The sequence below is a fragment of the Phacochoerus africanus genome, chromosome 2 (genome assembly GCF_016906955.1).
Source record: "Phacochoerus africanus isolate WHEZ1 chromosome 2, ROS_Pafr_v1, whole genome shotgun sequence".
NCBI lineage: Eukaryota > Metazoa > Chordata > Mammalia > Artiodactyla > Suidae > Phacochoerus > Phacochoerus africanus.
In genome coordinates this window covers 266170854-266187906 of record NC_062545.1, presented here as the reverse complement: position 1 = coordinate 266187906, position 17053 = coordinate 266170854, and the positions used below count along the sequence as shown (strand labels likewise).

Genomic DNA, 17053 nt, shown 5'->3' with positions numbered 1-17053 from the left:
TGTGTGTGTGTGTGTGTAAGAGAGACACAAGCACACAAGCAGTCTGACAGTAGAGCCGTGGGTGGGACTGTCTTATTAATTTCTGAATCCCTACAATCTTGATGTACCCACCTAAAAAAAAAGAATGAGCTGTTCCCTATTTGCACTGAAGGGTTTGACTGAGGTCATATACTTTCTCCACTTGACTGTATCAGTATTCAGACAAGTCATGTTTTTTGCTCTCACCAGACTGGATGAGGCATCAGTGTGTGAGTGCTGTGCAGGGAGATCTGTCTGAACACTGACACAGTCACTCTGAGAAACCATGTGACCATATGCTAAGTACTTCTAAGTTCCAGGAATTTCCAATTTGTCTTCATTCCCAGAAGAGAGAAAAGCATCATGAGGAGGGAGAACCAGAGCTGTGTGTCCAAGTTCCTCCTGCTGGGACTCCCCATCCAGACAGATCAGCAGGACTTCTTCTTTGCCCTGTTCCTGGGCATGTACCTGACCACAGTGCTGGGGAACCTGCTCATCATCCTGCTCATCAGGCTGGACCCTCACCTCCACACCCCCATGTACTTCTTCCTTAGCCACTTGGCCCTCACAGATGTCTCCCTTTCTACTGTCACTGTCCCTAAGATGCTAATGGATATGAAGACTCAGGATCAATCAATTTCCTATGAAGGGTGTATAACACAAATATATTTCTTCATGTTTTTTGCTTGCATTGATAACCTTCTTCTTGCTGTGATGGCCTATGACAGGTATGTGGCCATTTGTCACCCTCTACATCATACCATCATCATGAGGGAGGAGCTGTGTCTGTGTCTATTGTCTGGATCCTGGCTCCTCTCCTTGTCAGTGCTGTGACTCACACCCTCCTCCTGGCTCAACTGTCCTTCTGTGCTGACAACATCATCCCACACTTCTTCTGTGACCTTGCTGTGCTTCTTAAGTTCTCCTGCTCAGACACCTCTCACAATAAGCTTGTCATATTCACTGTAGGGTCTGTAGTTGTTTTGTCATTGAGTGGCATCCTGGTCTCTTATGGCTGCATTGGGCCCTGTATCCTGAAGGTTCCCTCTGCTAAAGGGATCTGCAAAGCCTTGTCCACCTGGGGATACTACCTCTCTGTGGTGTCTCTATTCTATGGAACAATTATGTCCCTGTACTTTTCCTCCTCATCAGGCCAGTCCCATGACAAAGACATCATTGCTTCTGTGATGTACACAGTGGTCACCCCCATGCTGAACCCTTTCATCTACAGCCTGAGGAACAGAGACATGACATTGGCTCTGGGGATACTTTTCAGAAACAATAACCTCTTTGCCAAGTAAGAATCACCTAACCACATTCTTATTTCACTCACTGACCTTGTCATAAATGCCTTAAAATTTGTGTGTTGATCACCCATATTTCTAGCACTTTAATTTTCGTTGTTATTCAATCAATCTCTTTCCCTTTAGTCATATCTTTTATCAATATATTTTTCCATAACCCTAAATATGACATTACACACAACACACATTCCACCTTTGTCTCAATGCACCAAAATACTTTATGTATTTGTGTAACTATGTTTACATTTAATTTTTTTCCTTATGTTGTATTATTATTAAATATGGCTTTTTTAAAGCTTTTTGAAGTGTGTATATATATGTGTATATATATATATATATATATATATATTTGTAAATTTTATTATGGTAATCTATTCTTGGACATTAGTTTTTAAATTTATTAATCAACTAATTCATTTGAAGTATACTTGACTTACAATTTGTGATAGTTTCAAGTGCAGTGCAAAGTGATTTGATCTTTAATATATTTTTTATTGTATATATATTTTCAAAGTGTTTTCCCTTTTATGTTATCACAAAATATTGAGTACAGTTCTATGTGCTGTACAATTGGTCCTTGTTAGTTATCTATTTTATGTACAAGTGTGTGTATATCTTAATCCCAAACTCATAATTTGTCCATCCCTCATTTCCCCTTTGGTAACTATAAGTTTGTTTTCATGTCTGTGTTTCTATTTCTGTTTTGTGTATAAGTTCATTTGTATGATTTTTTTTTGCATTTTCAGGGTCACACTGGCAGCATATGGAAATTCCCAGGCTAGTGGACTAAGCAGCACTGCAGGTGTTGGCCTACAGCACAGCCACAGCACCATGGGATCCAAGCTACACCTGTGACCTATACCACAGCTCAGGGCAATGCTGGATCCATGGCCCACTGAAAAAGGCCAGGGATTGAACTGCATCCTCATAGGTACTATTCAGATTCATTTCCCTTCAACTATAAGAGGAACTCCTTGTGGGATTTTGTTCAGATACCACATATAAACAATATAATATGATATAAGTTTGTCTCTCTCTGGTTTACTTCGTGTAGTATGATAATCTCTCCTTCCATCCATATTGCTACAAACGGCATTATTTCATTCTTTTTACCACTGAACAATATTCCATTGTATAGATGCATGGCATCTACTTTATCATTCATCTGTTGATGGACATTTGGCTTGCTTCCAATACTTTGCTTCTCACCTTCCAAAGCTACAGACATTCAGTTAACTATCTAAAGTTTCATTTTAGTGAAGTACAAAATGCTCATCTTGTCAATGCAGTATCAAGTTAATGAAGCACTTTTGATGGTTTGCTAAACATAGATAAACTTTAATTTCATTGTGATTTTGACAGTAGGGGAGCACAGAGTCATCAATCCAATTACCAAAATTCCCCATTCCAGGAAGACTAAAATTTTCCCCCTAAACTGCATGTCTGTGTTCAGTACAGTGCACAGCTATTGAATTAACTTTAGTCTTGGAAATGAGTGTTGTATTTTTCCCAGAGAGCTCACATCTAACATGAAGGAGGGCTAAATCCCTGAATTTACAATTTTTGTGCACAAAAACAGCTACTGCATCACTACCATGTGCCAGGCAATTTTCTATATTCTTAGAATACAAGTTAAAAAAAATGTATTCCCTTGCAGAAGTTACATTCCAGCACTCCTGATCCAGCTCATGATGCACCTTTTTTTTTTTCCATAGCAAGAAACACACCATAAACTTAAAAATTTTAATATGGTCATCATTTCTTTAATGGGCTCAGAGTCTTATGGAAAATGGGTTTCTATGTCTGAAATAAATACATTCTAAGTTTTGGTAGGTAAAAACATCTATGACTAAAGAAGGCATAAAAGGTGGGGGGGCAAATGATTCCCATCCTGGCTCAGTGGTAACAAACCTGACTAATATCCATGAGGACACAAGTTCAATCCCTGACTTCAGTTAGTGAGTTAAGGATCCACTGTTGCCGTGAGCTGCAGTGTAGGTCTCAGATGGGCTCAGATCTGGATTTGCTGTGGCTGTGGTGTAGGCAGGATGCTACAGCTCTGAATCCACCCCTAGCCTGTGAATTTCCCTATGCCCCATGTGTGACATTAAACATGAAAAAAAGTGGAGCAAGAGTTCTGGGTTGGGGTTCATAATTTAACACCATATGGCATAGGTAGAGCTCATTGGTAAGGTTACATCCAAAGATGTTAATGATGGCAGGGAAGTGAACCACGGGGCTGCCTGGGCAAAAGCATGGAGATCAGCACCTACAAATATTCAGAGGAGAGGGTGCCTGGCCTATTCCAGGGACATTATTTTGGCCCCTGTCCCTGAACAGGACTAAGTGGGGGAGGGATGGTGGATGATTGGTTCAGAGATAGAGGATCAGACTCACCAGCGAATCAATAGGGTGTGTGTATCTGTGTATGTATCTCTGTGTGTGTCTGTCTGTGTGTGTCTGTCTGTGTGTGTCTGTGTGTGGGTGTGTAAGAAAGAGAGATTTATGGAGTTCCTGTTGTGGCATTATGGGATTGGTGGCTTCTCTGCACTGGGTTAAAGGATCCCATTACTGCAGCTGTGGCATAGCTGGCTACTGCAGCTCTGATATGAGCCCCAACCTGGGAAGTTTTGTTTGCCATTTGACATCCAAAAAAGAAGAATAAAAAAAGAGGGGGAGAGAGAGAGAGATTTATTTTAATGAACTGGCTAATGTAATTGTGGAGTGTAAAGTCTGCAGTGTAGGTTGGCATGCTGGAAACCCAGGGAAAAGTTGCAGTTTGAGTCTGAAGGCAGGCTGCTGACAGACGTGCATCTTTTTGGGAGGTCATTCTTTATCTTAAAGGTCCTTAATTGATTGGATAAGGCCCACCCTCATTATGGAGGACAGTCTGCTTTATTCAGAATCTGCAGATTACAATGTTACTCTCATCCACAAAGATCCTGGTATGGAAATACCTAGAAGTGTGTATGACCAAATATCTGGGTACTGTAGCCTAGCAAGTTGACAGGTAAAATTAACTATTATTGTAGAGTTTTTGGTTCTCTGTCTGATTTGGGAACCCACTGGAAGGGATTCAATAGAGGAATAATTTATTTTTGTTTCTTTAAAAACACCCAGATTTTTGGAGGTATAAATGACATACAATAAACTTCATATAGCTAAAGTATACCATTTGACTTAGAAAACTGCACACAGGACTACCATATGATCCATCCATCCCACTCCTGGGCATATATCCAGATAAAACTACAACTCAAAAATATACATGCTCCACAGTGTTCATCGTGGCACTGTTCACAATGGCTAAGACTTGGAAATAACTGCAATGTCTGTAAAGGGATGAATGGATACAGACGAGGTGATATATATACAGAATGGAATACTACTCAGCCATAGAAAGAATGCAGTAGTGCCATTTGCAGCAACACGGTGCATATAGATAGTCTCATACTAAGTGAAGTAAGTCAGAATGACAAATATCATGTGATATCACTTACACGTGGAATCTAAATTATGGCACAAATGAACCTATCTACACAACAGAAGCAGACTTGTAGACAGAGAGGAGACTTGTGGTTGCCAAGGGGGGGGTATGAATGGGAAGATTGGGGTTAGTAGATGCAAACTATTACATTTAGAATGAATAAGCAAGGAGGTCCTACTGTATAGCACAGTGAACTATATTCAGTCTCTTAGGATAGACCACGGTGAAAGCAAATATAAGAAAGTTTATGTTGTATATATACACACAGATGTGCATGTGTGTGCACACACACACACACACAGTGTTACTTTGCTGCCCTGCAGAAATTGGCAAAACATTTTAAATCAAGTATACTTTAATTTTTAAAAAGGTAGAAAAAGAGCATGCCATTTGACCAGTTTTGACCTGTGTACACACCTGTGGAACTCTCACCACAGCCATCAAGTTAATGAATTTCCCTGATGCCTACCCTCCTTCCCTCACTTTGCTCCTCCCATCTGTCCTCAGGGGACCTACTAATCTCTTTCTATCACAAGGGTTAGTTTGCATCTCCTAGAAGCTTATTTCAGTGGAATCATACAGTGTGTATGCTTTTCTTGCTATCTTTCACTTAGCATAAACATTTTGAGATTCACTCATGTTCCACTGTACTAAAAGTTCATTCTTTTTATTGATGAGTAGTATTCCACTACCTGGTAATACCAGAGCTGCTGCATCAACACACATTTAAAATTTTCTATTATTGTAAAATTTTAAATATTTTTAGTTTTTAAAATATCTCTGTTTATCTTTTAAAATTTTTCATTACTTTGTTATTTATCAGATTAGACCCCTAGCCTGAGAACCTCCATATGTCATTACAATGTTATGTTAATTTCAAATGTACAACAAAGTGATACAGTTATACAAACACATACACACACATGCACACACATATATTCTTCTCAGATTCTTTTGCCTGACAGGTTATTAAAAACTATTGAGTATAGTTTCCCATTCTATATAGTATGTCCATTAATTACTAACAGTAAGTCCTTTGATGAAGATTTGTGGTGTTTCAAGCTATTATATAAAACTGTTAAATCAATAATAAATGATAGGAGTTACCACCATGGCTCAGCAGAAACATAACTGACTAGTATCCATGAGAACACAGGTTCAATCCCTGGCCTTGCCCAGTGGGTAAAGGATCTGGCATTGCTGCGAGCTATTGTGTAGCTCACAGATCACAGATGCAGCTCAGATCCCATGTTGTTGTGGCTGTGGTGTAGGCCAGCAGCTACAGCTCAGATTAGACACCTAGCCTGAGGACCTCCATCTGCCAAAGGTTTGTCCCTAAAAATACAAAAAATAAATAAATAAATAAATAAATAAATAAATAAATAAATAAAGGCTATTAAAGTTCTTATGAACATTCTTGTATAAACCTTTCTATGATTATTTTTTTTTATTTTCCCACTGTACAGCAAGTGGATCAACCTTTCTATGATTATTTTTTTATTTTATTTTTTTTATTTTCCCGCTGTACAGCAAGTGGATCAAGTTACCCTTACATGTATACATTACAATTACATTTTTCCCCACCCTTTGTTCTGTTGCAACATGAGTATCTAGACAAAGTTCTCAATGCTACTCAGCAGGATCTCCTTGTAAATCTATTCTAAGTTGTGTCTGATAAACCCAAGCTCCCGATCCCTCCCACTCCCTCCCTCTCCCATCAGGCAGCCACAAGTCTCTTCTCCAAGTGCATGATTTTCTTTTCTGAGGAGATGTTCATTTGTGCTGGATATTAGATTCCAGTTATAAGTGATATCCTGTGGTATTTGTCTTTGTCTTTCTGACTCATTTCACTCAAGATGAGAGTCGCTAGTTCCATCCATGTTGCTGCAAATGGCATTATGTCATTCTTTTTTATGGTGGAGTAGTATTCCGTTGTATATATATACCACCTCTTCTGAATCCAATCCTCTGTCGATGGACATCTGGGTTGTTTCCATGTCTTGGCTATTGTGAATAGTGCTGCAATGAACATGCGGGTGCATGTGTCTCTTTTAAGGAGAGTTTTGTCCGGATATATGCCCAAGAGTGGGATTGTGAGGTCATATGGAAGTTCTATGTATAGATGTCTAAGGTATCTCCAAGCTGTTCTCCATAGTGGCTGTACCACCTTTCTATAATTATATCCATACTTTTACCTTTGACAAATACCTAGTCACATGCTAAGTATATGTTTAACTTTTTAAAAAAAATTCAAAATGTTTTATATTCCCCCAAGCAGTGTATGAGTGTTCCAATTCCATCATATCTTCAGTGACACTGAGAGCAGCAGTCTTTTCAATTTTATCCAGTCCAATAGGTGTGTAATGGTGTAAACCAGTTTACAGACCTGGAACCACTTGATTGAAGGGGTGTTTGTGTTTCTTTGGAAAAGAATCCTGTGTCAGTGGGGTATTTTTTAAAACTTCTTGAATCTCCCTAGCTCCATGCATGATTCTCATCATTCTGCAGTACTTGTCACCATTTACCTGCCATTCATTTTGCATTAAATTATTTTTTCTCTACCTTCTCCCACTTGGATGTATGATCTCAGAGGGGGATGTCTGTTCATGTTATTATCCATTATGTTTCTAGAGAATATATCAGTATTATATGTGTGGGAACCTTAATAATTATTTAAGTGAATGAGTGAATGAATGAAAAGATGAATTCACTTGAGTTACCACTCATATTTGCCTATTGTGAGTCATAGCCGATCTCTAGTGATACAAAGACATTGATAATAAACTTTAACATTTAGTAAGCTTTTGTTAGATGCTCATTTAACCATCCTTCAAAGTCACAGAAAGACAGTGATAATTATTTCCACCTTGAAGTAACTGAGTCTCAGTGGTCTTTCATAAGTAATTCAAGTAGGCTCTCTTGGTACGGGATGAACCCAGAGTCTTTTTTCCAGAGTGTTATATTCAATCCCCCTTCCTCTAAACAAGGCCTAGACTGTGCCTACAAAACCTTCCAGGAGAGTGGGAAGATGTGCACATTTTAAGAGGCTTTGTATTCTAATGAAAGCCTGTGTTAGTGTTGGGGAATCTCATCCACTGCTTGTGGCATATACTGCCATTGGGAGAAACTGTGCTCATGACGCAGAGGCCTGAACCAATTTGGAAACTCCTGCTTCTCATCAGATACTTGACTAGAAGCCCAAAGTACCACTCACATCAGGGGCACTTTCTCTTGTGAAACCAGGTGCAGCTCAGCCCCTGTGGACCCTAATCATCCTCCTTCCTGAGGGGCCAGGAGGGAATTGGGCAGTTGACCCAGTGGACTGCTCCTCTAGTTGGGGATTTGGGATAGTTTCCTTCTTGGGTCTCTTTAGGATGGAGAAAAGGAGAACTTGCACATGGCTTTGAAGCTGGAGAACCAACATGAGAGTTTGTACAGGTCCTCAGGCCACCAAGGTTTGCTTTTTTTCTTTGGATTCTGGGTCTTATGGAAAAAAAGTGAGGATTCAGGTAACAGAATGAAGTAGAAGGCATTTGAACTCAGAGTACAGGTATAGCTCAGAAGGAGCCCAGACACATCCCTAGTTGTGCATGTGTGTCTCTGTTTAAGAGTGTGCATGACCATTCGAGAAGGTGTGTGAATATGTTGTGTTGCTCAGGTCTATGTGTGTATGTGTAACTTACAAACACACTGAATGCTACACACTAGGATATACAGAGGTCAGAGAAGCCTGGACATTTCATCAGAGTGTGCTTATTCTACATGCATCTGCTGCTTGTGTGCTGTGTGTAAGACCTTGTGCACTGCTTGTGATTTGAATATGAATGACTTCTTGTGTTGACAATGCCTCTGGTCTAAGATGCCTGACAGTTCTGTATGTGTAGCTGTGTTGTCCATGTGAATTCTGCTTGTGAGTTCTGCATAGATTTGTGTGAGGCTGACTCAACCCTAATTGTATTTATCCTAGTGAGAGTATAAGCCAGAGAAATCTATAAATATCCATTTATCAAGAGTGTGTCTGTGATATTGTGTGAGTACTTTTGTGTAACAAATCCACACCTTGACTCCCTTCACACAGAAGAAGTAAATATCTGTGTGTGTGTTTTGCATTTTCACATTTTTTATTCTCCACTTGCCTAAGACCAGAATCCACACAGTCAGTACCACAGGAAACCTAATTTGCAGAATATTTTCATCCATTTTTCTGTGATTTGACTACTCCAGCAGGGCTGCTGGAAGCTCGATGTTTTTGACACCTGCTTCAATTTTGATAAAACAGTTTAGAAACAAAATCCTCATTTCTGCGGTCACATATGTGGACCCCCAGATCTTTATCTTTTCCCCACTTAATGGATTGGTGGCCTTGGGTTTGACCATGGTGTTTGTCAACATCCAGTGCCCTCACATGGGATCATGCTATTTGCTGACAGATCTTGTCTGTAAGGTTCATAAGAAGCTAGGGACATTGGAAGCACTTAGCAAATTTTAGCCTCGTGGAGACCCTAAGCCTTGACTCTCCATTTCCTTTTGTACAGGGGACAATATTTGGTATGAATATAGGAAAATCAAGCCCATCCATAGTCTCTATCTCTCAATGCCCCAGCCCTAGTTCACAGTCTGTCTCTCTTCACTACTGATCAATTATCCAGCCACCTCTTTGCACTTGGTGCTGATGGAATCAAAGTACCACATCTGTATTGTTCCCTTCTGTTCCCATTGCAGCTCCTGGGTGTCATTAGAAGCTCTTGTTCTCCTGCAGTTGATATGTGAGATCCTTGGCTAAGTCTAACTCAGCAGCTTTCAGTGAGATGCCTGTGCTTGGCAGGAGGGTAAAAGTGCCTGGTCCCTCCTTGTGCCCCATGAACTGAGTCAGCTAATGACCCTGAGCAACTCCCTGGTCTGGAACAAGCATCATCTGACAGATTTTTACACAATATCAATTTCCTATCCCAGTCATATTTTAACATTTAACTTTAATTTTTCACATTTAACATAAAAATGGGTGGATTCTTTCTCTAGTGAAAAGATGATCAGAAAATCAAATTTTGAAGGTGTTCCTGTAGTGACTTAGTGGCTTATAGGCCTAAGTAGTATCCATGAGGGTGTGGGTTTGATCCCTGGCCTCACTCAGTGGGTTAAGGATCCAATGTTACTTGAGGTCTTGTGTAGGTCACAGACACTACTCGCATCCCTAGTTTTTGTGGCTGCAGAGTATGCAGGCAGGTGCAGCTCAGATTCAACCCGTGGCCTCAGAGATCCCACATGATGCAGGTGCAGCCCTAAAAATCCAGCAAAAGAAAGAGAAAGGAAGAAAGAAAAAAGGGAGAAAGGAAGAATGGAAGGAAGGAAGGAAATCAGGCTTTGAACCAGCCTCTATTATGCAATATCTATGTGAGACTGCTTAAATGATTCCACTACTCCTGTTGGTAAAATGCAGGGAAAAAATACAGTCTTCTCTACTTCAAAGACACAAATAACATTTGATGGATTGAATGAAATTGAAGGTTTATGAAAGCCATTGGCAAAATAAAGGGGTGTAGGAAGATGAGTGTGGACAGTGAAGTGAGCAGGAACACTCATTCAAATCCTGAAATAGGTCTTCAGGTCCTGCCTATTTGTCTCACTAAAGAGAGGGAGGTACTGTAGGGACATAGGAGCAAAGATTCCAACATATTTTTAACAACATGGGAGAGAATTGTGACTGCAGCAGTTACTAACTCTATAATCATGCTAGTTTTCTACTCCTGAGTATGTTGTTAATGAAGTTTTCTTTGTTTTACAGCCACACCTAGAAGTTCTCAGGCTAGGGATCAAATCAAAGCCACATCTGTAATCTATGCCACCACTTTTAGCAATGCTGGATCCTTAACCCACTGAGTGAGTGCTGGGGTTGATCCCACATCCTCACAAAAACAAGGTCAGGGGTCCTTAACCTGCTGGGCCACAAGAGGAACTACTCCCTTCTTGGACTGTTTAAAACATCCGTGAAGCAATCATGCAAAAATATATGTCTGTCTTAGTGTTTATTAACTGGGAATTATTATCAGTCTGAAGATCAACATTGGGAAATGGTTCTGGTCAACCAGGTGACTGAATTCTAATAGACACCCCCAATCCTTCAGTATCTCTCAGCCCTCAACCCCATCTCAGATTTCAATTGTCTTCCTACTGATGAATATCCAGATATGAGCCAACTAGAAAGATGAGATGTAGACAGAGATGGATGGAGGTACATGCACTTAAGTATGGTTTCTCTCTTGGCAAGAAGATAAGCATGCATTAAGACAAATTCCACCAGGGAACTTACTCCAGTGATAGGATATGAGCTTAGAAACTCATCTGAAGAGTGTGAGAGCTTCAATAAGTTAACATAAATTTTAGCCACTTCTGGTACTTTAAGCTGACCACTTCATAATAGTGTTTTGTTAAATTCCTGAACTGGATACTATTTTTTGGGGAGAGGGATTAAGATCCTCTCATAAAAAATAATCTATGCAATTTTTGGTGTTTATTTTATGGAGGAAATTGTTCTTATATAATAATGACAATGAATTAGAATCCTTCCTGTTAATTCTAAGAATGTGTGATATTGGCATTTTCACATTATAGAGGGACAACCTGAGGCCAAGAGAGATTTAGCATCCCAAGTCTAAAATGAGAAAGGGGTGGGACCAAAATCATAACACAATGAATCTGGCTTCAGGTTCACACCATTAGTCAGTCCTAAGTCAGCTATGCTCTCGAGGGTTAGTATTTTGAGGAAAGAGATCCCATACATCCTATTTAATCTTGTATGTCCAATTAATAGCTTAGTGTCAGAATCATGGTTGATTAAAAAGAAAAAATAACTTATCTCTTGTTTTCACACAAAGGAATCATGTCAACAGTATGTCATTTGCTTTGGCAAATGGTCATAAAAGAAATGCAGGCAGTTATTCTTTTTCTCCATGAGAAATTGAGAGACCCTAGTGTGGAATCCAAATCTCAGTTTTAGTGTCTCTGATATTCCCACTCCCACCCTTCTCCAGAAAACAGGACAGGAGCATGAGAAGGGACAACCAGAGCAGCATGTCCGAGTTCCTCCTCCTGGGGCTCCACATCCATCGAGAGCAGCAAGGCATGTTCTTTACCTTGTTCCTGGGCATGTACCTGACCACAGTGCTGGGGAACCTGCTCATCATCCTGCTCATCAGGCTGAACTCTCACCTCCACACCCCCATGTACTTCTTCCTCAGCCACCTGGCCCTCACAGATGTCTCCTTTTCCTCTGTCACTGTCCCTAAGATGCTGATGAACATGCAGACACAGGATCAATCCATTCCCTATGCAGCATGTGTAACACAGACATTTTTTTTTCCTATTTCTTGGTTGCACTGATAACCTTCTTCTTGCAGTGATGGCCTATGACAGGTATGTGGCTATTTGTCACCCTCTACGCTACACCATCATCATGAGGGAGGAGCTGTGCATATTTCTGTTGGCTGGATCCTGGCTCCTCTCCTGTGCCGATGCCTTGATACATACCCTTCTCATGGCTAAATTGTCTTTCTGTGATGAAAACATCATCCCCCACTTCTTCTGTGACCTTGCTGCCCTGCTTAAGCTGTCCTGCTCAGACACCTCTCTCAATGAACTGGTCTTATTCACTGCAGGAGCTGTGGTTTTCTTTTTTCCATTGACTGGGATCCTGGTCTCTTATTGCCACATTGGGTTTTCCATACTGAGGGTCCCCTCTACTAAAGGGATCTTCAGAGCCTTGTCCACCTGTGGCTCCCACCTCTCTGTGGTGTCTCTATTCTATGGGACAATTGTGGCCCTGTACTTTTTCTCCTCATCAGGCAAGTCCCAGGACAAAAACATCATTGCTTCTGTGATGTACACAGTGGTCACCCCCATGCTGAACCCTTTCATCTACAGCCTGAGAAACAGAGACATGAAATTGGCTCTGGGGATTCTTTTCAGAAACCATAATCTTTTTGCCAAGTGAGCATCACCTGACTATGTTCTTATTTTACTCATTGACCATGCTAGTATATCCTTATAAAGTTGTGTGTTGAGCATCCATGTCTCTAGCACTTTTCCTACTTTCCTTTAAAGAGATATGTTATTGGATCAATCTCTTTCTGTTTAGTCATATCTCTTGTCCATTTATTCTTTCATAGCCCTAAATTTGCTATTGCTCACAATACACATTCATCTTAAATTCTTCAAGTCACCAAACTCCTTTGTGTGCATATGTGTGTTTAAATTTTGTTTTTTTCAATGTGTTATATTATTATTACATTTGGCTTTTTACAGATTTTTTAAGTGTGTATATATATATTTTAAGTGTGATTATGGTCATCTATTTGGCATTTCTTTTTTAATTTAATTGATTAATTAATTAGTTTACTTGAAATATACGTGACTCTTCCTGGGGCTGTCCATCTGCACAAAGCCTCAGAGCATGTTCTTTACCCTATTCCTGGGCAGGTACCTGACCATGGTGCTGGGGAACTTCCGCATCATTCTGCTCATCAGGCTGGACCCTTGCCTCCACACCCCCATGTACTTCTTCCTCAGCCCCTTGACCCTCATGGGCATCTCCTTTTCATCTGTCACTGTCCCTAAGATACTGATGAACATGCAGACTCAGGATCAATCCATCCCCTATGCAGGGTACATTCCCCATATGTATTTTTCCATAGTTATCTGTTGAGTTGACAATTTCCTTCTTACAGTGATGGCTTATAACAAGTATATGGCCATTTGTCACCCTCTCCACTATAGTGCCATCATGAGGCAGGAACTGTGTTTCTACTTAGTAGCTGGGCCCTGGTTCCTCTGTTGTATCCACACCCTGTTGCACACCCTCCTCTTGGTCCAACTGTCTTTCAGTATAGACAATATCATCTCCCACTTCTGTTGTCTCTTCACTTCCTTCCTGAAGTTGAGCTGTTCAGACACCTCCCTCAATGATATGGTCCTCTTTACTGCAGGAGGAAGGCTTTTTATCCTGCCTTTGTGTAGAATCTTGGGCTCTTATATTCTTATAGGGACTGCAGTTCTGAGGGTCTCTTCCACCAAGAGACTCTTTAAATTTGTTCCACCTGTGAACTTCTATCTCTTTTTGGTGTCTTCATACTATGGGACACTTGCTAGTGTTTCCTTTTTTTCCTCATCATGGAATTCCAATGACAAAGACATAATTGCTTCTGTCGTGTATGCAGTCATTAGTCCCTTGCTGAATCACTTCACCTACAGCCTCAGGAACAGAGACATAAAAGAGACCTTAGAGATATTCATCCATATGCCTAACTTCTTGAAATGACAATCACTAAACCCTCTTATTGCAGTCATGAGGACAGTGAGATGTAGCTCTTAAAATTATCATACAGTTGGCAACTCTATGAATTTAAATGAATATTCACTCAGCTGTCATATATAGTGTTAATGTATCAATAAGGTCCAGTTTGTTAATCGTATTATTAAATATTCTTGGTATTTAATTTTTTCTGCTGCTTCATCGTCTCTTAAAAATTTGTGAAAAATCCTACGCAAAATATATCACATATTTATGATTGTGGTTTTGTATTTTTCTCTTTTTATATATGTTAACTTTTGCTTGTATATTTTGTATATGATGTTATTGAGAACACACCAATTTATTATCATGTTCTGCTCCTTGTGGACTGATTCTTCTCTGTAAGATGCATTAAAGTTGGCTTGCATTGGTTTCAGGTTGATTGTTAACATCTCTTTTTAGCTCCCAAATCAATGACACCAAGCTGGCGGATTGCAATCATCCATGATGGGCAAAATTACACTATGGAATTTGGCAAATGCCACAAAATAGTGCCCTCCTATGATAAGGATCCTTTTCTTATTCATTACACAGCACACCAGTGGATTTATAGTGAGAGGAGATATCTCCTTAACCATGACTTCTACCCTCACAACTCATTTACTTCCTCTGATATTAGTTTAGATATACAAGTTTGTTGTCATTTACTATATATTTCTGTTCCATCACTTTAAACTTTCTTATGTCTTTATATCTGGAAAGTGTTAGTTCTTAACAGTGTAAAGTTGGGTTTTGCTCTTTTTATGTAGGTTGACCATAATTGTGTTTCTGGATAATTTGGTCTATTAACATCTAGTGTAATCAGAATATATTTGGTTTTTTTTTATTCTATTTGTTATTTTTTATCTCCCCAATACATTATTTTTTCTACTGTACAGCATGCTGACCCAGTTACACATACATATACACATTCTTTTTTCTCCTATTATCATGCTCCATCATAAGTGACTAGACATAGTTCCCAGTGCTACACAGCAGGATCTCATTGCTAATCCATTCCAAAGGCAATAGTTTGCATATATTAACCCAAAGCTCCCAATCCATCCCACTCCCTCCCTCTCCCCCTTGAAACCACAAGCCTATTCTCCAAGTCCTTGATTTTCTTTTCTGTGGAAAGGTTCCATTGTGCCATATATTAGATTCCAGATATAAGTGATATCATATGGTATTTGTCTTTCTCTTTCTGACTAGCTTCACTCAGGATGAGAGACTCTAGTTCCATCCATGTTGCTGAAAATGTCATTATTTTATTCTCATATTCATTCTCACTTTTTTTTATCCCTTTTGATTAATTAAATGTATATTTTGTTATTCCATATCCCCTCCATTAACTTATTAGTCATACATTATTATTTTATTTTTCTTTTCTGTGTTTTATGTAAAGATTATGACTTGATTTTTCCTAAAAAAAATTATTGTGGCATAATTTACTACACAACATGAAGTTTACTATTTTAACCCTTTGAGGCATACATTATGAGGCATTAATACATTCATCACTGCTATTTTATTCTATGGTTTCAAAAGGGAACTATGAAACATCAATGCAGTTGAACACTTCACAGCTATGAAAAATAATGGCAAAGATACTTCTGAATCAATATGGAGGGATTTCTAGGATATATTAATTGGGGAAAAAAAGCAGTGCATAAAAGAGCATCTATAGCATGCTACTTCCTATGTGAAAAACAAGGGAAAATAATACATACATTAATCTTCCCACTGAGCAAGAAAAGCACACAAGGAATCAATTTGAAACTAATGAGACTGCTTATCTTCAGGGTTAGGGGTGGGGATAGGATAGAAAAGATGGGGAGATGAGTATATTTATTTGTATAGCTTTGACTATATTATCTTTCACCACTAAAAAATAAAAAGAAAGTTTTGGAAAATAAAATAGAATAAAACAAAAATGGAGGGGAGGAGACAAGATGGCGGAAGAGTAGGGGAACATGCTCACCCTCTCCCACAAATACAACAAAAAAAGAACATCTACAGGATAAATGACTCGCACAGAACAGCAACCAATCACTGGCAGAAGAACCTAAACTCCAATAATGGCAAGAAGTTTGTGACATTACTAGGTAAAACAAGAGAAAAGAGGAGATTGAGAGAAGGTGAATCCGAGCTGGACGGGTGCTCCTGAAAGGGAACTGAGGAGGAGAAAGGGATCCCACACCCTGGAAAGTCACCTATTGTGGGGGGAGATCAAACAAACCGGAGGAATCTCCAGATGCAGAGAAGAGAGTAGCAGTAAGTTTGAGTACTGAAAAGGAGATGGAGAACTGAATGGACCATCTGAACCATGGGCACAGCCACCAAAAATTGAGACGCCTGGGTGGGGGCTGGGCATTGAGACCTCGGCTCCGGAGGTTAGTCCCCAGGAAAGGGCTGGGGGGGTGGGGCAGAGCAGAGACTGCTTGGGAGGTTTAGAAACTGGTCTGTCAAGTATGACGGGGAAGAGACTGCCTGGGAGACTAGAAAACAAAGCTTTCACAGAGGAAGGGAACAATACTCTAGGGGCGGGAAGTGGGAAGCCACATCAGAGGGAACCTGGGAGAAGAGCCTGGTCTGTGCCTGTGCTGGGGAGGGGAGAGAAGAAGGGGTGGGTCCCCATAGAATATTCCCCATGCCACAGCAAGCTTACAGGCTTGCTAGCAAGCAGAAAGCTGTGCTTCCCAGTTCATCTCCTCCCCCGCACCCCCGCCAACCCCCTAAGCACTCACCGGAACTGGGGCTACCTGTCATCCAGGAGGGCTGGCCTCAACAATTGCCTGAAGCCTACCACCGCAGGGGCTGTCCCTGCACAAGCCTGCTTGGCCTTTGGAGGGGCTACACCCCCACAGAGTAGCACAAACACCACCACAACCCTAGAGAAGGCCTACAGCCCAGAAAAGGTAG

At 40.2% G+C, this 17053-nt stretch overlaps 1 protein-coding gene and 1 pseudogene across 1 annotated transcript; both read left to right on the top strand.

Annotated features, from left to right (window-relative positions):
* The first annotated feature begins 381 nt into the window (after positions 1–381).
* LOC125121385 (olfactory receptor 1J4-like) lies at positions 382–12796 on the top strand (annotated as a pseudogene).
* Positions 12797–13531: 735 nt separating this feature from the next.
* Positions 13532–14119, top strand: LOC125120921 (olfactory receptor 1J4-like). Its single transcript, XM_047769286.1, has one exon. The coding sequence runs from the start codon at positions 13532–13534 to the stop codon at positions 14117–14119; it is 588 nt and encodes a 195-aa protein (XP_047625242.1).
* Positions 14120–17053: the final 2934 nt, after the last annotated feature.